Below are 23,036 nucleotides of genomic sequence, written 5' to 3' on the forward strand. Positions count from 1 at the left end.
TATCCCATTAACCACAGCTCTGCTGAGCTGGCAAAGTTGTGTCACCAGGGATAAGAAAGTAGATGGGGCCAGGAGAAGGAGGACCCCCGTTGAGAGTCAGGAAGCCTGGGTTCTAGCTGCAAGTATGCTGTGTGACCTCAGGTGACCCAAGCAACCTCTTTGGGCTTCATTTTCCCCATCTGTCCCATGCAGAGCTTGCCCTCTTTTGCAGTAAGGCTCTAACATTCCTGAGCGAAAGCTGACTCAAGCCCAGAGAAGAAAAGGAAACAAGAAGGAGAGAGAAAGACAACAAGGAAGATGGTTATGTGGTGCAGGAAGAAGAAGGCTCTGAGAGTGGGCCCAGCACCTGCAGACTGGTAGGAGAGGCCAGGCCAGCCAGACTGCTGTCCTGGGCTGGACTAGCCCCCTGTACCTGCAGGCTTAGACGTAGTTAGCCAAGGATCAGGAAGAATCGGGTCAGGAAATGCAGCATGCAGACGGAGTTAAGGGAGCTGAAGTCGAGACCAGTGTCCTGCAGTGCAGACCATGCACCAAAGACTGCTGTAGCCCCTGCCTACTGCCCAGACTGGGCGAGCGGGCACACTTCCCTGGAGCAAGGAGACGAGGCCCGGGGCAGGCCTAGAGGAAAGTCAGGAGGGGCAGCGGAATTTTGCCGGCCTTTCGTCCCCAGGGCCGGTCACCTCCCACCAGCGCCTCGGTGACATGGCGTCTCTCCCACAGCCCTTGGCCCTGGCCATGCCCAACTTTCTGGCTAGGCCTTGGCAGGATGTCCTCATGACCCCACAGGGGACTCCCACCCAGGATTAAGCCAAGCAGAGCCCTGCAGGAGCCTCGCCCCTGCCGGGTGGGCCCACCCAGGAAAGCAGGACTGCCCACACCCTCAAGCCACCCCGTTCTCTCTGAAGAACCCCACCAGCTCCTTTGTCCCTCTGTCTGGTGCTTCAGTAGCTCCCAGCACCCCCGCCTCACCCCAGCTCCAGCCTGGAGCTGGTCCTGCTGGCTCCTGAGCTGCTGTGGGTCGGTGGGTCACAGCAAAGATGGCTTCAAGTGTCCTGCCTTGATCCCCCAAGTGTACCCCAGATCCCACTGTTGACCCAGGGTCAGGGAGCATCTCCACAGGAGCAATGAAACCCTTAGGAGTCTGATGGAAATGAAAACATCACATAGTTCAGCCATTTATTGTCTTCGTGAGCTGGGGCAGGCAACCACTGAGAGCCCAATCCACCTGCTCAGCGGCTGGCAGATGCAGCCGGGCTGGGGACAGAGGACTGAAGATGTGGAGACTCCAGGGGCCCGCCGCCAGCCACCGTCTCTGATCACGCCAAGGCTGCGTCCTGCTGGATGGGCCGGAAGGTGAAGACGATGGGCTTCTCGGGCGTCAGGATGAGGTTGAACGTGGTGTCCACATTCCTGAAACTCTGGGTTTCAACTCTGAAGTTCTCCAGCATCTGAGAAAGGCAGGTGGTGGGCTGAGGGGAGGCCAGGGGAGAGTCTGTCTCCCTAAGCCAAAGCCATTCACCGGTCGGCAGTGCCGGTCGGCTGTGATCTGAGGAGCAGAGGGGCTTACCACCAGCCTCGTCAGCCCTGCACGTGCTGAAGAACACCGCTGGTGTTCTGGTCTCTTGATTTAGGGCTTGACCTTAACTAGTCTGCAAAGCCCTGGGCCCACCCACCTCCCGGTGTGGAATGGTGGCCAGAGGGCACCAGCGGGTATGGGGGTTGAGCCCAAAAGAGGGGGCAGCAGGGAACTGTGGGAGACAGCCAGAGCAAGTCATCAGAGGCAGATGTGCCCAGCCAGCCCTGCACCCCGGGGCCCTGGCAGACGGGAGGAGGAGGGCTGGTGCCTCTGTTAGGGCCAGGGTCAGGGCAGGGGGCCCAGAGTCTCCAAGCTTGACTCACATGGATAAGGAAAACAGTCATTTCAAGCTCAGCGATCCGCCGGCCCAGACACTGCCGCACGCCCCAGCCAAAGCCTAGGTTCCGGAAGTGGGTGATGTTTTTGTCTTTGTTCAGCCATCGGGTTGGGTCAAAATTCCACGGGTTGGAGAAGAACTTAGGTTCTCGGCCCAGGGCATAGTTGGACACCTGCACCAACGTCTGGGGCAAGGCAATCAGAGGCCTGAGTGGGCCCCACCTGTCCGCAGCCCTGAGCACAACACCCAGGTCCCAGCCCGCTTGCTCGCCCTGTCCCACCCCCAGCGTGGCTGCCCAGACGCCCAGAACAGGACATTCCGCCCATTCTGTGGCCCCAAACAAGGTTCCACCCCTCCCTGAGCCTCACCCCCCAAATAGGGATGGCTGCAGACACAGGCTGGGATGACCCAAGGGATTGTTCTACCCTTTCCTCAGCCCCTGGGCCTCCTGAGACTCAGGCAGACCATGCGGTCTCGCTCCTAACCCTGGGCCCCCGCAGTATTCCAGAGGTCATCGCCTAGCGTGCCCGCCACCTCTGCCCTGCGTTCACACTTGGACTGCTGCTGCCGCGGGCCCCACCAGGGCCCCACGCCACCCTCTGTCTGCACTTGCAGCCTGCCCCAGCCCTCTCTGTCTAACCTGCCCCTCCTGCAGCCTCCTCGCTGCACCTACCTTGGCGGGAATCAGGTAGTCGTGAAGAACCAAGTCATTCACAAGATACCTCTGCAGGGTCACAGAGATGGGGTGCAGTCTGCAGGAGGAGGGCACGCAAAAGCTGATGGCCCTGAAGCCTGGACACAGCCCTCCCCCAAGGCCCACACCCAGCATGGCATTGCAGCCCCACCTGCAGCAGCCCGGGGCGTCTGCAGGCAGGACCTGGGCTCTATTCCCCCTTCCCATTCCCAGCTGTCTCCTCCGGACTTCCCACTTCCTGCTTCCAATCTCCTTCCCCCAGCCCGTCCTTATAACCCTCTGGCGTGCACCACCCTGGCTCTGCCTGGTGGTTGGGGCTGGCAGGACAAGGGTGGCTGTGGGCTTGCCTCAGTGTCTCCTTTATGCTGGCTTTGAGGAGCGGGACCAGCTGCAGCATGGCGAGCATGTCTCCCCGGGCCTGGCGCCGCGCAGCCAGGACCTCTGCCCGCAGCATGTTCTGCACCTTGAGGCTGTGTGCCATCTCGTACAAGTGCCACTGCAGGGTCATGGACGTCTGGTGGGGAGTGTGGGGGTGCAAAAGACCTGTCACTCTGGGGCACCTTGAGGTCCATGACCCATGCTAAATTTTCATGTCCAAAAACCTCTCTCCCCAACCCTCACCCCAGTCTCCAAGACCACCATCTGCAAAAGAGAAACACAATTCAAACGGCCAGGAAGCCTTTCTTGCCTCCCAGGCAGGAGGTTTGGGGCAGCATCTGTCCCTGTCTCTGCCCTCATGTCTCCAGAGCCTGTCCATCTCCCCGGGCAGGAGAGTCCACTACACAGCCCATGCCTTCTGTAGAGGCCAAATCCTACTTCTGTAATGATTGTAGTCTGGAATGACTGCCATTCCTTTTGAAAACCCCGTTAAACAACCACCCCTCATCGCAATAGAACTTCCCCAAACCTAGCATTGGCCTATAGCAGGATAGCCTAAAGTAAAGCGCAAAGATAATGGTGCTTCCTGCCGGTGTTGCAACCTGTGTAGTGTATGCCGGATTAACTCCTCTCAGCGTGAGCCAGAGGTTGTGACGGTGAGCCCTCGCTGGAGGTATGAGTGACCCCATCAAACTCCACAGTCGCAGATTCCTCAGTGATGACAAACTAAGCCCAGGTGGGGCCCCAGCCTGGAGCAGCCCTCCCTCCTGGGGCTAGGACACGCGTTGTTGGCACGCTCTCTTATCAAGGATTATATTTTTGTCCAAGAGGCTTAGAGACACTCCTCCCTCCCTCCCAGTAGGGCAGCAGTGAAACAGTGTCCCCAGCCCCTTCCCCGCTGAAAACCTTCGCCTGGATCCCAGAGCGTCCAGAGGAGCGCAGAGGCTCAGGCCTGCCCCACGGGCGACAGCCCTGCCGCTCCTCCACCTCCCACCCGCCCCTCTCCAACCCGCCCTGCTGCCCTTGCTACTCGGGCCACACACGTCTGCCCCAAAGCCCCTCTTCCTGTGACGCCCTTCCCCGCCCAGGAGGAAGCGCATGCTCCTTCTCCAAGACTCCAGGCAAATGCGTGTGTTTGCCTCAGCACCTCGGGCCTGCCACAGAGTAGGTGCTGGGAGCTACTTGCTTAGCAAGGCAGTTAACCGGGTTAGCGCTGGGCTACTAAGGCCTGGAAGTGTAGGAGAGAGACGACGGAAAGCCCCTGGGGAGCCAGCCCACGCAAGCCCCCCGGCCTCCCAATCCCGATCTGAGTGAGCTGTGTCCTCCCTGGGAGCTGGGGGCCCAAGGCTGGGGGTGTGGCGTCCTCAGCTGGGCTTCCACAGAGCCTCCGGAGGCTCCGAGTAAAGACTCACGCGGGACCTGGGCCACGCCACCTACGCCGGTCACTCCTTTCTCACACGCAAAGGAAAATGGCTGATCAGCCTCCAACACGCCCCACCCTCCTTCGAGGAGGTTACTGTCTGGGGAACGTGCCGGGAGAGGGAGAGAAGTCACCCAGGGTCCGCGCCCTTGAATGGCGGGTCCTGACAACCAGCAGCGGTGGGAAGGAGCATGTGGGCACAGGAGGGCACGAGCCGCGCCCCTACGGCCACCTCACCGTGTCCACGCCTCCAGCCAGCAACTCAGTAACGTTGGCTTTGATGTCCTCGAAGGGCAGCTTGTTGTTTCTCAGGAGTCTGTAGAGGATGCCAGGGTAATTGTCGCCAAAGTCTCTTTTCTGTCTCATGTCCCGGTAGAAGTTCTGGGTGTATTTTTCAGCTGCGGGGCGGGAGAAAAGAAAGAGAGTGAGGTTCCCTGCAGGCGGGAGGGAAGGAGGCCCTCTGGTGAGTGGAGGTCGGGAGGCTGCCGTTTGACTGAGCACTCACTCCACACTAAGCCTTTCATATCTGGTTTCTCAGTGAATTCCTGGGGTACGTGACATCATCCCTGCTTTACACATAAGGAAACAGGCACAGAGAGGCAGTCACTGCCCAAGGTCATGTGGGTTTAAGGGGCCCTCAACGTACCCCAATCAGCCTTCTCCACCCGACCTCCCCCATCCTCCCACTGAGTCCTAACCCCCATCACCCACCACAGCCCTGGCTCAGACACTGACCCTACACCCTCTGGGCATCAGGAGCTCCTTTAAAAAATATTCTGGGCCGGGCGCAGTGGCTCACTCCTGTAATCCTAACACTCTAGGAGGCCAAGGCAGGTGGATCGCTCAAGGTCAGGAGTTTAAAACCAGCCTGAGCAAGAGCGAGACCCCATTTCTACTATAAATAGAAAGAAATTAATTGGCCAACTAAAAATATATAGAAAAAATTAGCCGGGCATGGTGGTGCATGCCTGTAGTCCCAGCACCTCAGGAGGCTGAGGCAGGAGGATCTCTTGAGCCCAGAAATTTGAGGCTGCTGTGAGATGGGCTGACACCATGGCACTCTAGCCCGGGCAAAAAAAAGTGAGACTCTGTCTCAAAAAATAAAATAAAATAAAATAAAATAAAATAAAATAAAATAAAATAAAATATATCATGGACATCTTTGCTCCTCTTTCTCCAAAAAATCCTAATCATCCCCAACAGCCAGCCTTCAGCCTACTGTAGCCAGGAGTTCCAGGGCCTTCTTGACACCCGTCCACACCCACCAGCCAGTCAGCACCCTCTGCTATAACTTGGGACAAAGAAGCCAGCTGGGCCTGGGGCTTCCTTCCAGCCAGCACTCACCCGGCCTGAGTAGACAGGCCTCTCCCGGCACCCACACTCGTCTGCCCAGCGCACAGACAGGAGCCCTCACCTTTACTGAAAATCACATCCCACGCAGCCACATGATCCCTCCAGGTCTTGGCCTTGAGCAGACGGAACAGGTCTGGGGGTAAGGTGAGCAGGGGGACGCTGGTGTGGAACATCTTGTATATGGCATCGATGAACTCCTGGGCCTCGGGGTCCACTATGTCCTCCATCATTCCCAGGCGCTCCCCAAATATGACATGGGTGATGGCTGCACGGGGAGGCAGAGATGAGGAGCCCCTTCTACCTGGCCATCTGAGGGCCTCAGCTCACAGGGACTCACAGCCACCTTCCCCACTTGGCCCCGTAGCACACAGGACCCCTTAACCCACTCTCAGCCTCCCTCAGGAAAGAAACTGAGGCCTCAGTCCCCAGGGCTGAGAATGCAGAGCTGGGGAAGGCTGCCTTCTAGGGCTTTCTAGGACCTTCTAGGACCGTGGAGACCCTGGGAAGGGACCTGAGATGGGAAACGGGGTCTCCGGCAGAGCCAGAAGAGGCCCAGGACGGGACGAGACCACTCCACCCACCCTTCCACAAGAGAGATTTCTCATCTGCAATGGACTAAATTGGCTAAATGCCTCCGGAAACCTGTCAGATGGGAGACTGAAGGACATGAGTCCTTAGATACTTGGCCATCCAAGACCCAGTTTGGCTGGACCTAAGAAGTCACAACAACATTAAGTTTTTCCCACCTACCAGGTAAGGAATTTGAGTGCTGGTTTCATACCAAGCCCCAGGCAGCCCAGACCTCCTGCGTGACCACAGGGTCTTCATTAAGCTGCGTCGGCTTTGCACATGCCGTCCCTCTGCCCATACTGCCTGACTTCCATAGCCCATCTGGAACTCTCCTACATGTTCTTCAATGCCCAACTCAGATTAACCTCCCAACCCTCCTCTCCCCTACCAGACTTTAAAGGTCTATGTCCCAGGAGAGGAAGTCTTGCAGAATGAATGGCTAAGCCAACCTCCGGCTTTTGGAGGAGAGTGGCAATGGAGACTTATGCTCTGGGGACCCTCATCCCTGCCGCATGGACGCCAGCCGAGAAAGGGTGTGCAGCTGCCTCTCGGTAGCTGGCGATGGGGCTGTGGTCAGCCGTCATCCCAGACGCCAATCTCAGTGCTTCTGCAGCGTCTAGGCTGGGTCTCAAGGTAGAGAGTGAGTGCTGGGCCCTCACACCCGCCCCACGGCCCCGGGCACAGCCCCTTACACTCGAAGGCAAAGCGGAACAGGTCCTCATTGATGTCCCCCGAGAACGTCTCAGAGCCCTGCCGCTCGATGCGCCTGCGCAGGACACTGATGAAGTCCTGAGACACTGCATCCAGCAGGGGCACAAAGTTCTTCCTGGTCTCTGGAGCCATCATCTCCTGGTTCAGGGCCAGCCGGTCGGTCTTCCAGGCTCCCGAACTCCTGAGAAAACATGGGTCCCCAGGCCCTCGTGGGCACAGGCCCCAGGCCTGGCTAACACAGAGGGGCTGACTCAGCATCCCAAGCTCCTGTCCGGCCCCTGCCCTCACCCCCCCCCCCCGCCCGCTCTGCCTGGCCTGGGAGGAGAAGAAAGAAGGTGAAGGAGCACAAAACCCCAGCTCCCTCCACTCCCCCTGCAGCTGCAGCTGCAAGGCAGGAGCTCCTGTTCTTACAGCCCTCTGAGCAACTCCCGGGCTCCCCAGCCTGTGCCTCGGCTGCAAGCACCCCTTCCACGCCGCCCCCCTCCTCCTGCTCAGCTTAGCCCGGCAAGGGCCCCCCTCGCTCACCTCTCCTGACTCTCGCAGAGACAAACGGATTGCCCTCTCCTCCCCTGCACCTCCAAAGGGTCCCCTTATTCAATCGGTGGGGAGACTTCGGGGCCCAGAACCAGGTTAGTCATAAACCGCAGTTCATGGCACACTTGAAAATCGATCCACGCAAAGCCCTCTTTATCATTTGGCGAGTTTTGGTGGTGGCTCGAGTTGTTTATAAGAATGTGATTATAAACTTATCGCCCTCCTGAAAACTAAGAACTTACAGTTATCCACTTGGTCCTTCCACATCCTTCGTCACCTTCTAAGGCGACCACCAACCTCAATCCCTTGCTCTCTTTTGTGTATAGTTTTATCTGATCTACACTTATTTCTAAGAGGTACTTTCTAAAAAGGTATATTTGTTTTCAACTTCTTTTAAAAAATGCTGCCATGCGTGGGGGGACTTGCTTTGTGCACTCAATTTTGTCCAAGTGTTATCTGTGTTGTGGGTGTGGACCACCATTCCCTCATTCACGCTCCTGCTGAGCACTTTGTGGCCTCCTGAGTTTGCTATTGTGAACAGCACTGCTGCAAACATTCTAGCATGTCCCCTGAGGGGCAATAGTCTCAGAATACATCCCTGAAATCAGAATTGCTGTCACAAGTATGTGAATATTCAATTTCAGGAGCTAATGTCCAAGCATTTTCCAATGTAGTAGCACCAGTTTACACTCCCACCAGCAGTGGATGGGAGTTCCAGTTGCTCCGTAGCCTCACTAATACTTGGCGTGGTCACATTTCCAATTTCTGATGAGCAGTTTGGTCGCAAACGGTATCCACTACACTTAAATACACTGATTTGTCCCTGTTTCCACTGTCCCCTTAGGCTGTGCGGGTCTCAAGGGGCGTGCCCCATTTGTCATGGTGTCCCCAGTACCTGGCACAAGGCCTAGCACGCAGTGGGTGCTCAGTAGAATGGGACTCAGCAGGAAAACCAATAAATGAGAACTTTGCAAGGTCTTTCATTATTCATTAAGCTCTTCAGCCTGCCACCTCCCCAGAGGCTGGCAGGCTGGTTCGTCATCTGTTTTAGGGAGGAAAGAAGACGGCTGGGCTTTGCCTAGAGGCCCTGCTAGGAAGTGCGGGGCAAGCCTGGCCCCAGCCCCTGCCCCCCGCCTCTGCCCTCCCACGGCTCCCATCAGTCTCTCTGGCCCCTGGGAGATGGATGATGGCTCAGGACTCACTTCAACAGGACTCCCAGGGGTCTCTGGTATTGCTGATGATAGGTGACCCAGGGCGGGATGAGGTAGCGTTCTGGGTTGGGACCCTCAGAGTTAAAGAGAACAGCCACATCTTCGGGGTCAATGATGTAAACCGATTCCACGGTGCCAAGCTTCTCCCTGGAGGGGCGGGGGAGGGGCTGACGGAAGCATCCAGGAAGAGCATGGAGGCAGTCCTCATGGCCCACGACTTCCTGGCGGTGTGGCCTGAGGTGAGGCCCTCAACCCCCTCTGACTCTCTGTTTCCTCTTCTATAAAATGGAGATGAATCTAGTACCTGTCAGGCAAGGTTGCTCAAGGAGCAGACGATATAAAGTAGGCAGGTGTGACCTCTGTTAAGCGTTGTACAAGTGACAGCCCACACCTGCGGCACCATGGCCTCTCACTCGCCCACAGAGCTCAGAACCAGGGCACGCTGCCATGTCACCGCTGGAGTGACTCGCTGGAGCTTGCTGCAGAGGCCATATCCCAGACCAAATCCCTCCCAGGCTCTAGGAATGACATTCCAGAGTGACCACCCTGCCCCCGGGAGTCAGATGCCACCAACGACACTTCGTCTCTGTTAAAACTACGACAAGACATCAGGCCCCAAGTACAGATACAGGCAGGAAGAGGGGACACGGTGCACTCTGAAGACAGTTTCTGTGAAAATATATGAGCAGGAGATGAGGACACAGACAGGCACAGAGGAAAGACCACGCAAAGACACGGGGACAACGGCATCTACACGCCAGGCAGGGAGGCCTCAGAAGTAACCGACTCTGTTGACACCTTGATCTCAAACGTCTAGTTCCACAACTGTAAGATAATAAGTGGCTGTTGTGTAAGCAAAAAAACAAATACAACAACTACAAAACAACAGAGGATTCCGCTTCTCACTTGCTTCTGCCTTTTGCCTAAGAAAGTTAATTCAAGATATATTTTAAGGCAGAATGTCACTAAGACGTGCAGATACAAGCAAGTTCTCTCTGCCACGGTGCCTCTTTACCCCCTGAGAAACCTGGCCGACCTTCCCAGGGCTCAGGCCTTCACTTGTTCTGTGGCCGCTCAGAAACCCCGCTAGGTTTCTCCAGCCTCCAGCCAGCCCCTGCGGCGCCCCAGCCCAGCCAGGGCCTTGAACTGCTGTTGCTATTCCGCTTCCACTCTGGGACTCCAGCCCAAGGCAACGACCTGCCATTTCGCAACAGTGCCTGACGGATGGGGGTGTTTATCCCGTCCCAGCATCGGGATATGTCTGAAAGAACTGGCTGAAAAAATATCCACACTGTGGACTATGACGCTGCCTTTTAAATGATATCAGAGAAAACAAGAAAGAAGCCCTTGGCCCTCTGTCTGAGCAGCACCCAACAGCGTGCATGGTGTGTTCACAGTCCTAATGGCACCTAGATGTTATCGCAGTTGGGATTGTAACTGACTTCACTTTCTCATTTGTGCTTCTCTGTATTTTCTAAGTTGCTTTACAAAAAGGCAGGAGCAGCCTTTGTATTAGGGGAAAACCGCACAAAAGCTGTAGTTTAAATTCCTCACATTTACTCAGAAGTTCGTTATTCCTAGGCTACAAGTTACAGTGCTATGCACAGAGCTGGAAGTCAGACAACCCCGGTCCTGGCCCTCGCTTTGCCCTGATGAATTGTGTGACATCGACAAGACCCTTCTTCTCACCGGGCCTCAGTTTCCCCATCTGTAAGATGAGGATAACACCAACTTCAAGGACATGTTGCAAGATGCAGATAAAAGTGACTCAGAAGATGGAAAGGGGCTTAATGAAAGAGGGAGTAGAGGGGGGAAGGGGAAGGGGAGGAGGCAGGGGTGGCAGGGACAGCTAGAGAGCTGCTGGAGTGGGGCTGTGGCAGGCACCTGGCAGAGAGAGGGAGGAAGCAGGACACAGGAAGGAACCTTCCCTGGAGCCCAGCACTCAACCCAGCGGGTCTCTGCTTTCAGCCATCTGTAGGAAACCTCAGCTTGGACTTCAAAAGGGGTGTGGGACACAGGGGAGGGAGCAGCCAGACCCCAACACAAACAAGCCTGCCCTTCCACCCTGAGCCCAGCCTCAAGCCAGCCAACTCTTCCTATCTGTCCTCCCTCCTCCCCCTTCAGGACCAGCCCATTAGAATCCTTTGAGTTGTAAAGACCCTTTCACTTAAAATAAAATGCATTGCCCCTGGTCTTCCCTACTAGCCCCAAACCATCACCCCTCCTCTGCACTGGTCGCTGAGGAAAAAACCCAGGTGTGGCTTGAAGACTGCTCAAAAACAGCTAAACCAGGAGCTAGCCATAGGCCCTGAGGGCTCAGAGGCCAAAGACCATAGGCCCTTCCTCCTAGCAGGAAGTAAGGCAGAGGCCTGGGAAAGGGAAGGGGCAAAATCAGCTGCTCCAGAGCGCCCCAGGGCTGACAGGTGAGGTCAGCACCCCAGGAGGCCCGATGGAGCTGGGTGACTTCTCTGAGCCTCAGTCTCCTCCTCTGACCATGGGTCTAACAAACTTACCTTACAAGGTAAAGTGTCCTGAGGATAACGGACACAGGGAGGCACTTGGGGCTTGTTCTCTTGCCACCTCCCACCCTAAAGTTTCAAGGGAGGTGGGACTTAGGGAAGGTTGAGGCCTCAAGCCTAGGAACTGGGAAGACCCCCCTCCTCTTACCCCCATTCCAGGCCTGGAAGAAATAAAAGCAGAAGGTGGGAAGGAGTCTGGGTCCGGAGCGCACAGCCCTAAGACGGGGGCACGGCGGGCCTGCCTGGGCCCTCCGCCTCCCACTCCCGCCAGCCCTCCCTCTGCCAGTTTTACCTGAAGATGGGGCCATACTTCTGGAAATTCTGGAGGTGGTGGTGGTGGATTTTGTTTGTACCTGTCTCCCTCCAGAAACGATACAGGTTTAGCCAGCCGTTGTCACCAGGGGAAGGGATCTCATTGTAGGGGCGAGGACTTCGGGTGGAGATGCCAGCGCCCTCGCCAGTGGGCCCCCTGGGATGCCACGGGCCCCCACGGGGGGCATTCAGGAAGGGCTGGTAGCCTTTGACCAGGACTGAGCGCAGGGGGAGCCCCCTAGCCAGCATGCTGTCCCCGCACTGCCAGTGTGCCTGCTCCGCAGCAGCAGGGCGGGCCGGTGACGCTGGCCCTGGGCCACCAGGGGTAGGCTTATAACCCCCAGCTCAAGGCTAAGCGAGAAGCTAGGGCAGCGTCCAGCCTCCCTCCTCCTTTTGCGGCTTCGGCCCACACACAGCCCCTCCCAGATGCAGGGGACGAGCCTCGGGCTGGAATTTCAGCGTCCAGAGAGGCTCCCCAAGCCCAGGGAGACCCGTGTCTCTGTCCTCAGTGCCAGCCGTAGCAGCCCCCTGAGATGATGTCCGTGCCTTTGCCTGTGCGGGGTCCCCCGTGGCCCCACCAGCCAGAGGTGCGCGCAGCCTGCGCCTGCAGGGAGTGAGGGGCCCAGGAGGGCAGAGGCGCTCGGGGCTCTGGGGCAGCACGCGGCTCGTTCCGGCTGCGGCCCTCGCTATGTGCAGCTGCGCTTTGCTGAAAGACGGGGGCACGTTCTGAGAAATGCTTCGTTAGGTATTGGTAATTCTGTCATTGTGCAAATATCAGTGTGCACACGGACCTAGATGGCACGGCCTGCTACACTTGCAGGCTGTGTGGGGCAGCCCGCGGCCGCTGGGCTGCACACCTGTGCTGCGTGCCGCTGTGCTGCGCGCCGTAGGCAGCTGCAACACAAGGCCAGCGTCTGTGTGTCTGAACATAGCTGAATATACAGAAGACAAGTAAAAATATGGTGTTATAGTCTTGTGGAACTAATACTGCATAGGCAGCCACCGCTGACCAAAACGTCATTAGGTGTCATTAACCTGTATAAATATGTGTGTGATTATAAACTGTTTTTGTATAGTTCCCTGACTTTTAAAGTTCTACTTTTTTCTGTTGCAACAAAAAAATACTCTGTATTTGCTGAAAATGTTGTAAGTGGCAAGTATTGCTATTATCATTTTTTAAATTACAGTTGTATTTGTTCACTGTAGAGCACTGAGGAAAAGAACAAACAAGAAAATCACCATTCTGGGAGGCTGAGGTGGACAAAGCACTTGAGGTCAGGAGTTTGAGAACAGCCTGAGTAAGACAGAGACCCCATCTCTACTAAAAATAGAAAAATTAGCCGAGTGTGGTGGTGTGCACCTGTAGTCCCAACTACTCGGGAGGCTGAGGCAGGAGGATCGCTTGAGCCCAGGAGTTTGAGGTTGCTGTGAGCTAGGCTGATGCCATGGCACTCTAGCCCAGGCAATAGAGTGAGACTCTGTCTCAAAAAAGAGACTATTAAGATCCTCTGAGTCCTTAATGTGAAAGCGGATAGAGACAAGGGACTACAAACTGTTGGATTCCATTTTGATTAGGTTCGAGAATTGCCGAGATTAATTTATGGTATTAGAAGTGGTTCTCTTTTGAGGTAATGACTGGGAGAGGGCAGGACAGAACTTTCTGGAGTGTTGGAAATGTTCTCTTTCTTGAGCTGAGTGTATACATATGTAAAAATTCACTGAGCTATATACACTTGTGACTTTTTGCATTGTATTGACAAGTTACCTCAATAAACAAGTAAACAAAACATCTGCATCTTTTCCTAACAGACTATTTTTCCTAAAAACACAATGGCCTTTACAAAGAGGACAGAGATTCTCTTAGCAGGAGGCAAGTCCAAAATAAGCTTTGATTCGGGTTTCTCTACCTTGGATACTGTGAGAAGCAGAAGGGGACCTCTGGCTCAAGGGACAGCAAATTGTCACTTCAGGCAGAGCATGAAGTGGGCTACCCTGACACAGCAAAGAGAACAGGGGGCGGGTACTGCCAGCCAGTGGCTCTATAGGACACCGCCACCCGGCAGGGAAGGGGCAGCGGCTCATTCATTCATTGGGCCTCAACAAGGGTAGCAGCATCGCCACACCTGAACAGTCATCCCACTGACCCAGGTGACAGCCATCGGTCTCTCTGTTTCTGGGGCCAATGAATGTGGTCCTGGCTTTTATCAAAGCACCTAGGCACCCAGGACTGGGCTGTCCAGGCACAAATTCCCACAGATTTTTGGAGATTCTCCATCTAATGACTCCATACCTTGTCTCAAGGCAAAAGCCAGAAACTCTTTCCCAGCATCCTTTGCCACTGGGATGCAGGCAGCTGACTTGGGCTCCACCAATTAGATGCACCCTTGTGAAATCTTGGCCGACAAGGCAGGCACAGTGTGGAACCCACTCTGACACAGGGAGTGGCAGAGACCTTCACCCTGGTCCCTGCGGGGATCAGTGGGTGGCCACCAGGGCAGTTCTGGGATGTGATTTGAGTGATATTCCTGACACCCCGGAATCCACCCCCGACTATTCACCCTCCTGGAGATTTTGTGAATGACATAGTCTCCCTTAATAAATTCTTTTCTTGCTACATATTAGCTACAGTGACTCCTGTTCTTGACAACTAAGAACTGTGAATGATATAGTAGTGAACAACTAACCACATTGCTAAGAGCTTCCCATACTCTCACATCTCAAACTTACCTGAGTTGAATGATTTTGTGCCATTCTACCTTTAATGTCAGCCCTGTAGTCTTCAACTCATTAATGGGAGTTGACAGAAAGAGGGGGACTGTTACTGTGATGCTGTAGTTTTACCACCCTAGATAACCGGTGTTTTTTGTTTGTTTGTTTGTTTGTTCAGACAGGGTCTCTCTCTGGCACCTGGGCTAGAGTGCAGTGGCGTTATCATAGCTCACCACAACCTCAGACTCCTGGGCTCACGTAATCCTCCTGCCTCAGCCTCCCAAGTAACTGGGACTACAGGTGCATGCCACCACGACTGGCTGATTTTTCTATTTTTTGTAAAGACCGGGTCTCACTATGTTGCTCAGGCTGTTCTTGAACTCCTGGCCTCAAGTGATCCTCCTACTGAGGCTTCCCAAAGTGCTAGGATTACAGGCGTAAACCATTGAGCCCAACAACCACCCTTAGACAACTGTTAAAAAACATTTTAGTGTGGTTCCTTGCAGTCTTTTTTCTAATTAATTCTTTGTTTTTTCCTTCTTTTTCTGAGTGATTAAAATTCTATCTATTTATTTTTACTTCAATATATAGTTTTATCAAAATAATCCAGGGCTGGGCGCGGTGGCTCACGCCTGTAATCCTAGCTCTTGGGAGGCCGAGGCGGGCGGATTGCTCAAGGTCAGGAGTTCAAAACCAGCCTGAGCAAGAGCGAGACCCCCGTCTCTACTATAAATAGAAAGAAATTAATTGGCCAACTGATATATATATAAAAAATTAGCCGGGCATGGTGGCGCATGCCTGTAGTCCCAACTACTCGGGAGGCTGAGGCAGAAGGATCGCTCGAGCCCAGGAGTTTGAGGTTGCTGTGAGCTAGGCTGATGCCACGGCACTCACTCTAGCCTGGACAACAAAGCGAGACTCTGTCTCAAAAAAAAAAAAAAAAAAATCCAGGGGGGTTGAAAAATTCAAGTAGTTCTTGTATCAGTCAGGGTTCAACCAGAGAGGCAGACCAATGGGAGACAAGTAGTAAGAGATGTTTGGCTTAGGCAATCACAGGCTGGCTGGGCAATCTGTAGGGCAGCCCGTCAGGAAGGGCAGGGTGGAACCCTGAGTCACGGACCGAAGCCACCATCCACGGGTGGAATCTCTTCTTCAGAGAAGCCACAGATCCATCTGAAGACCTTTCAACTGATTGAACCAGGCCCACCCAGCTTGTCGAGAATAATCTCGCTTATTTACAGTAAACTGATTTTGGACTTTAGTCAAAAACATCTGCACAGCAACACCCGGATTAGTGTTTTTTTGATTGTTTCTTCTTAGAAGCATCTTGCAACCACTCACATTCTCCACTCCAGGCTACCTTGCTCTGAGCCTGGGCACGGCTGTCATCCGGGGACCTCCCTTCACCATCGCACGGAAATTTCCACTTCTTGTTCCTGTTTTCCTCATTCCATGTCTCTCCTGCTTTGCTGGAACAAATCGTTTCGTATCTTTCTTTGAAAGAGTACATGAAACCCATGTTTGTGAGGCTTTGCTTATCTGACAATGTCTTCATTCTGCCCTCACACTTGCTTGAGAGTTTTGCTGGATATAGAATTTCAAGTTGGAAATAATTGTCAACATTTTAAAATAATTTTTGAAAGCATAGCTCCATTGTCTTCCACTTTCTAGACATGCCGTTAAGTCCAAAGCTCCTGTGATACCTGAATTCTTGCATTTCTTCTTTTCATTCCCCTCTGGGAGCTCTCGGGCCTTTGGGCTGCTCTGAAATTTCACGACGCACATCAGCTCTCAGGCTGGATACTTGGTGAGCCCCTTCAGTCTGGAAACTCATGTCCTCGAAGCCCTGGAAATGTTCTTGCATGATTTATTTTATAAGTTTTCCCCTCCATTTTATCTCTTCCCTATTTCTGCAACTCCTATTATTTATATATGAACATCCTGGATTTACCTTTACTTTTTTCTTTTTTCTCCCACATTGCATTTCTTTGTTCCACCTAATGAAAGATTCTCTACTTCAGCTTACAACCCTTCTGTTGCAATTTTATTTCCATTATCTGTTCTCTAGTTCCCGAGGGCCCTTCCTTATAGCTGGATGTGGACACAGTATGGACGTAGTAGCTTCTCTTAACGCTCTGAAAACGTTGACCGTAGTGTGAGCTCTTTGTCCAGTTTTGTTTTGCTGTCTGCATAGCCTCTATTCCCCTGAATTTCTTTTCTTGTTTGTTTTGATCCCTGCCTTTCATGTTAGAAGGTTCCTCAAACGTCTGCTGATTTCTGGCCATCCATTTGAAGTCCTGCCCAGATTCTAAATTTAAGAGTCAGGACCCAGATGACTGGCCAGAGTTTGGAACATGCGGGGAGAGTTCAGCAGGGGCTTTGGGGCAGGGTCACCACAGAGGACTCTTGACAGATGCCAGTGTCATGACTGTCTAACTTCTCACTCAGACTGGTCATTTTCTCTACAGAAGGATCCTCCACCTCCAGTATGAGGCCTCTCACTTGCCTCACCATGGCTGGTGTCCACAGGTCCAGAATCTTCTTGGTTCAGTGAATGCAGACCTCAGCACATTGACCCAGAAGCCCTCCGGGAGTTCTGTGCACACAATTTCATGAGCTGTGTTTTCACCAAAATTCTCATAAGCATTTCCCTTAGTAAAGAGGACATTAAATGCTCCTGAGACAGCTGTCGACTTTTCTGTTAGCTGAATGCCATTATCTGTGCCTTATTCTTTTAAGTTCAAAACTCTGAGGTTCAGAGGTCAACTTGGACGGTTAGGTGGGGTAACAACCCAGGGTGGAGGGACAGGTGCAGTTATTTATTCCAACACCTGCAGCATCGACATCTCCATTCCAGGCATGGGGCCAGGTGAGGGTGGGGAACAGGCTCCATGGGACATGCAGGCCCTGGCCTTAGGGAGGCTTGGTCCAGGGGGCAGCCTGAAGCAGGAGTGGCATTGGAGGATGGGACTAGGAGGGGGTGAGGCTCCTAGGAAGAGGGCGGGGGAGGAGAGCTTAAAGAAGGAAGGAGAGAGCCAGGAAAGCACTGGGAAAGAAGAGTCCCAGGAGGAGAGCAGATAAGGTTGTCCAACTGCCAAAGGAGAGGTTGTGGGATCCGGGTCGGTGTTCACAGTTTTCGTTTTCATTCCTGCAAGTTTCTGTGCCATCGCGTTCCTGCACCTTGGTGCTTTAAGGAGAGCCGACTCTCGAAAGCTCAGAAGCCAGGAACATGGAGCAGACCCTGCTCCCTGCTTGCGCTAGTGAAGGCAGGGGCCGCAGTGCGGTGGGAAGAGCACCAGCTTATCTGGCCTTAGGCAACCCCACAGGCCTGGTCTACACCAGTGGAAGCCAGTACACTCTGTTAGGCACTCGCTGTGTGCGGGGTGCTGTGCACGCATTGCCCTACTTACTCCTTGCAGCCCACACACAGGTCGATTCTAATACTTTCCCCGTTTCACAGATAAGGAAACTGAGGCTCAGACAGGATGGACACTTGCCCAGTGTCATAGTGCTAACTCGCAACAGAGCTGGGATTCAAACCCGGGCTGGCCTGGGCTAGTCCTGGGCTCTCAGGCCCTCACCACGCTGCTGAGAGGCGGACCTGTGCCCGCGGCTGAGGGCCGTGAGGTGTGCAGGGACACCCTGTGCGCTCCAGAACGAGCCCCGGTCACCCTGAGCCAAGACTGCAGGCGAAGCCCTAAGGGGCCATTTCTTTGAACTTCCATGTCACAGATGAGAAGACGGGTCCAGCAGGGGCAGAGGCCTACCCGGTGTCACCAGAGGGAAGCGAGGGCAGAGGCAAGACTGAAGCCAGGCCCCAAGGCCCCCAAAGAGCCCTGAGCGCTCGAGTTAAGAGTGGCTCTGCCCGAGGCTGCCCGTGCGAGGCCGCAGACACCACCGCAGACTTCCGCAGCGGGTTCCAGCTGCCGGCGGGAGGCCAGACCAGAGGAGGAAGATGAGGGAGGAGGAGGCTTTCGTCACTCAGGTCTTGGAGGAAGTGGGAGAAACAAAGGAATTTCACCTTGGACCCTGATCTGGGCGACTCAGCACGGCTGACGCGGGAGCCCGGGTCCCTCAAGCTAGGGTCAGCGGCCAGGCCACGCTGGACCCACTCCAAGACGTGGTACATCTGGTCCCCACCAAACCCAAGATGTCAACTCTTCCCTGTCCACACCCTGGATCTGTTGCTTTCCTCTCCAAGCTGCCTCCACAGCCCCTCCCCCCAGAGCACACGCCAGACCTACCGTCCAGCCCAGGTCGGCTCCCCGACCTGCCACCTGCACCCTCCGCCTTCCCCAGCCACAGGGTCATCACCAAATGTGCTGTCAGATCATTTCGCAAAACTACAACCCACTTGATAAAAACATGTATGCCAGAAAACACACACACACCATATAGAACAGCAATCTGCACTGGACCTTATGTTATACATTGGCGAGTATGACTTTTCTCCTTTTTTTCCCAAAATCTTATCTGCTGGCACATAACGGATGCATTTAAAACACACACACAAGAGACAAAGCAGCTCGTTGGTGCTCAGGACCGGGGATAGAGGGATCGAGGAAGATCCAGAAACCGTAGGAGGACTCTTAGGGGGGTGAAAATGAAAATACAACTCTGTGAATATGCTAAAAACCACTGGATTGTCCTTAAATGGGTGTTGTACGATATGTGAGTCGTATCTCAGTGGAGCTGTTGCCACACACGCACGCACGCACGCAACGTCCTCCTGCTGGGTCTGCCAGCCCATAGATCTCCCGTGACAGTGACAGTTGCCCTTACACAGCCACTTGACCCAGGGTTTCAACAGCATTGAACACTTCCAACACATTTAGAGCAGCAGCTTTTAGCAGAAAAAACAACTGGCTCTTATCAAGAGCGCTGCTCTCCCCGAGGGAGCGGCTGCCGCAGGGACCTTCGGACAAGAGCCTTGGGAAAGAGCCTGTGTGCCTCACCCGGCCTCCACCCTGGTGACATCAGCTGGGCAGGGGTGTCTCGCAGAAGTGCCGTCAGCTCGGCCCCCCGACAGCTCAGAACTAAGATAACATTCCTGATTGAAAGCCAATCCCTTTCATTCTGCGTGACCCTGCATTCTCCCTCAGAAGCAGCCCTGACCGACGTGACGCGAAGGCCTTGTGGTCCTCTTCTTGGCAGCCACCCGACTCCGGTTCCGGCCTCCATGCCTGCCCCTCGGCCCGTGCAGTGGGCACTGGCCACCCCGAGAGGCCCTGGCTGCAGGTCACGGCCTCATGCCGCCCAGCAGCCACAGTCACATCACAGGACGGCTGCGGTTCAGTTTGGGCCAGTGAGATGCCAGGAAGGGTTTGCTCACTCCTCTGAAAGAGCTTCAGAAACACGTCACGCCCTGGCCGAAGCTGAAGGTGTTAGCTGTCTATTGCTGCTTAACAGATTAGCCTGAAACTCAGTGGCTTAAAACAACCACTGTGGATTACCACGCAGCCTCTGCGGCCAGGCGGCCAGGAGCGGATCTGCTGGGGGCTCAAGCCAGGTTACTCCCAAGGGGCTGCTGACAGCTGACAGCTCTCAGTGGATGAAACTGGTCCTACCGAGAGACTTCCCAGTGGCTATTGGCAGGAGGCCCTGGTCCTGCCTGGTGCTGGTCACAGGCCTCATTTTTTCACCTCACGGCCTCTTTGAGGGCTGCTTGGGTCCTGCCAGCACGGCAGCTGCCTTTCCCCAGACACGGGATCTGAGAGAGCACGCGGAAGGCTGCGCTTCTTACGTCCCAGTCTCTGCGGTGACATGCCGTCACTTCCACGTTTTCCCACCTGTTAGAGCGAGGCACTAAGTCTAGCTGCTAAGTCGAGAAGAACTGGGCTCTACCTTTTAAAAGAAGTGTCAAACATTTTATGTTTTTAACTTTATTTAAAGGCCATCCAATATTCCACAGTCCCCAAAATGAAAAGACTTGTTTCTTGTACTGCAATATTCCAAATGTATTGCTCATAAATCCCTAAAGCACATTATGTAACCCTAATTACTTCATTTTAATTTTTATCACTGTAATATATGTATATGATTTTAATAGTCTACCAAGTATCAGTACTACTTATTAGCACTACCAAAGCTTATACTAAAATAAAAGAAGCTCACAATTACTTTGAAAAAAATAAAAAAATAAATAAAAGTGTCAAAGAATCCATGAACATATTTTAAACCACACCGAGAAAGCCTGCCACCCCAGAGATTTCTGGCACCCATCTTGCAACCACAAAGAGGAGCCAGTTTTTAGAAAGGTGCATGGAAACAAGGCCCTTGACACCACTGTGGACTAAACCAGCCTGCCAGCGGGCCTACTTTGAAACTTCTGTTTACATGATTAATCCTCTTTCCAGCTGGGATTTCTGCTGCTTTGAACCATGTGTGTCCTGGTCCTGGTGGGAATGAAGGTGGCAGCACAGAGTCATGTGGCCCAACCACCCACAGCATGTCACAGGGACTCTCTCACCCACCCCGGGGGGCCCAGAGCACTGCCAGGGCTCACTGGGCGTCACTGCATAGAGGGCCAGTGGGCTCCTGCCCAAGCGAGAGCCAGCCCGGCGTGCCCTCCGCCCCATCAGGAGACTCAGTAAGAAACTCCTGGATGGTTACATATCCAGAATTTTCTCATTTTGTGTCCCAGACAGAATGCTCAGATACAGCCGGCCCTCCCAATCCATGGGCTCTGCATCCGTGGATTCAACCAACCGAAAACCGAAAACATTCAGGAAAAAAATTGTGTCTGCACTGAGCATGTACCGTCATTTCTCCTTGTCATTATTCTCCCATCCAAATACTGACCAAGCCCGAGCCTGCTTAGCTTCCGAGATCAGAGGAGATCGGGCCCGTCCAGGGTGGTATAGCCATAGACCTTTGTCATTATTCTTTAAACAATATAGTATAATGACTTTTTACATAGCATTTACATTGTATGAGATATTATAAGTAACGCAGAGCTGATTTAAAGTGTACGGGAGGAGGTGCATAGGTTATTTGCAAATACTGCACCGTTTCAGATCAGGGACTTGAGCATGCAGATTTGGGTATAGGGGGAGGGGTGTCCTGGAACCAATCCCCCATGGATACCGAGGAATGACTATACTAGATTTTTGAGATCAAAACCAAACCCTCTGGAGACCCTTGAGTTGGGCCCCCATATTAAGACCAGATCGGTGCCCTCCAGCCTTGATGGCTCCTACCCCTCCAAATAACAAAAGGTCATTTCAGATATGCCTTCCTGCACCTTCAACCTCTAGCTCAGACAGTTAAACACCAGAAAACAGTGGGAACAGCATAAAAAAGCTTGAGAGGCTCAAGCCTATAATCCCAGCGCTTTTGGAGGCTGATGGGAGGATCACTTGAGGCCAGGAGTTCAAGACCAGCCTGGACAACATAGTGAGACCCCCATCTCTGCAAAAAATTTTAAAAATTAGCTAGGCATGGTGGCACACACTAGTAGTCCCAGCTGCTTGGGAGGCTGAGGCAGGAGGATCACTTGAACCCAGAAGTTTGAGACTGCTGTGAGCTATGACGACTCCACTGCACTCCAGCCTGGGTGACAGAACAAGACCCTGTCTCTTAAAAAAAGAAAAAAGAAAAAAAAAAAGCCTATGAGGCTGAAAAATATGTGGTTGAGTTTCAAATTCACCACCACCACGTAGCTGCAAAGCCTTTGGCAAACCCTCAGTTTCCTTCTCTGTTCATGGAAAAATTAATACCCACCTCACAGGACTATTGAGAAGATTAATGAAGTATATATATTTCTGTCTTACTGCTTCACTGTGCTGGCACCGGGTTTGCGTTCCTGAGACCCCTCAGGGTCCACGCTGCTGCAGGAACTCTAACCCGTGGCTGGCCAGGAGAAGGAGGCAGGGCCACGGAAGCTAGAAGGGCCCTCCCTGGGGGGCCAGCTCCATTCCAGCAGCCTTTCCTGAAGTCCCACACTAGTCCAGTTACATTTCCTTGGCCAGAACTGAAGCACATGACTGCACAGGGAGGCTGGAAAATGCATTTTTTTATTTTGGTGGCAATATCCCAGCTAGCAGTCTTGGCCGCAGCAAGTTAGGCCAAGTCAGGAAGAGGAAGGAAGCCTGGTTGCGACTGTAGCTCGGAAGCATGCTCTTCATCCAGCTTCACCAGGAATGAGGCTGATAATCAGACCCTATCAGACGTCTGAGTCTCTCGCTCAGTCTCTATGGGACTTACAGGCAGGCAGGAATGTTCCTGGGACCTCAGCAACCCTCAGCGGGGCCAGCGCAGAACAGATGAGTAGCACTTTCCTTTCTGCGGCAGTCACCGTGTTGGCGACCCCCGTCTCATGACACCCCTCTCCTCTGTGAAAGACCCCAAGAACACAGCTGGGTCCCAAGTAACCCTCCCCTCCAGAGGTAACAATTTTACTTGTGTGCCCAGGCCAGGCAAATCACTGCCCCTTCCAGAACTGTCTGAAGTTCCTCCTAGAGAGAGGAAGCTGATGGAGAGAATGAAGCTGGAGCCAGAGAAACTCAGAGAAAAGCTCTCCAAAGCCTACTGGCCACAGTCCAGGTCCTTGTTCCTGGTCCAGGGGCCCTGGAGACCCAGCACGCCTCTGGCCTTCTGGTAAATGCCCACTCTGTGTCACCCAACTTCACCTGGGTTTCTGTCACTTGCCATCAAAAACTGCGACTACTCCAAGTATCTTTCCCTTTACAATAGAGAAGAGCTTCTATGTTT

General features: G+C 53.7%; 1 protein-coding gene across 2 annotated transcripts in view; it reads right to left on the reverse strand.

Moving 5' to 3' along the window:
• Window positions 1–1,162: 1,162 nt before the first annotated feature.
• The window catches only part of CYP11A1 (cytochrome P450 family 11 subfamily A member 1), a 29,751-nt gene continuing 7,877 nt past the window's right edge, over window positions 1,163–23,036 (reverse strand). Inside the window, exons 1-9 of one of the 2 annotated variants that reach the window (XM_012748245.3) lie at window positions 11,596–11,931; window positions 8,776–8,931; window positions 7,021–7,220; window positions 5,820–6,023; window positions 4,643–4,803; window positions 2,955–3,121; window positions 2,587–2,665; window positions 1,900–2,097; window positions 1,163–1,448 (exon numbers count right to left, since the gene is read on the reverse strand). In XM_012748245.3, the coding sequence (XP_012603699.1) occupies window positions 1,317–1,448; window positions 1,900–2,097; window positions 2,587–2,665; window positions 2,955–3,121; window positions 4,643–4,803; window positions 5,820–6,023; window positions 7,021–7,220; window positions 8,776–8,931; window positions 11,596–11,864 (1,566 nt within the window). In that variant the 5' untranslated portion in view covers window positions 11,865–11,931 and the 3' untranslated portion in view covers window positions 1,163–1,316. Of the gene's footprint in view, window positions 1,449–1,899; window positions 2,098–2,586; window positions 2,666–2,954; window positions 3,122–4,642; window positions 4,804–5,819; window positions 6,024–7,020; window positions 7,221–8,775; window positions 8,932–11,595; window positions 11,932–23,036 lie in introns of those variants that run through there. The other variant, XM_076004544.1, reaches the window with a different exon arrangement.

Source organism: Microcebus murinus, chromosome 6, assembly GCF_040939455.1.
Source record: "Microcebus murinus isolate Inina chromosome 6, M.murinus_Inina_mat1.0, whole genome shotgun sequence".
Lineage (NCBI taxonomy): Eukaryota > Metazoa > Chordata > Mammalia > Primates > Cheirogaleidae > Microcebus > Microcebus murinus.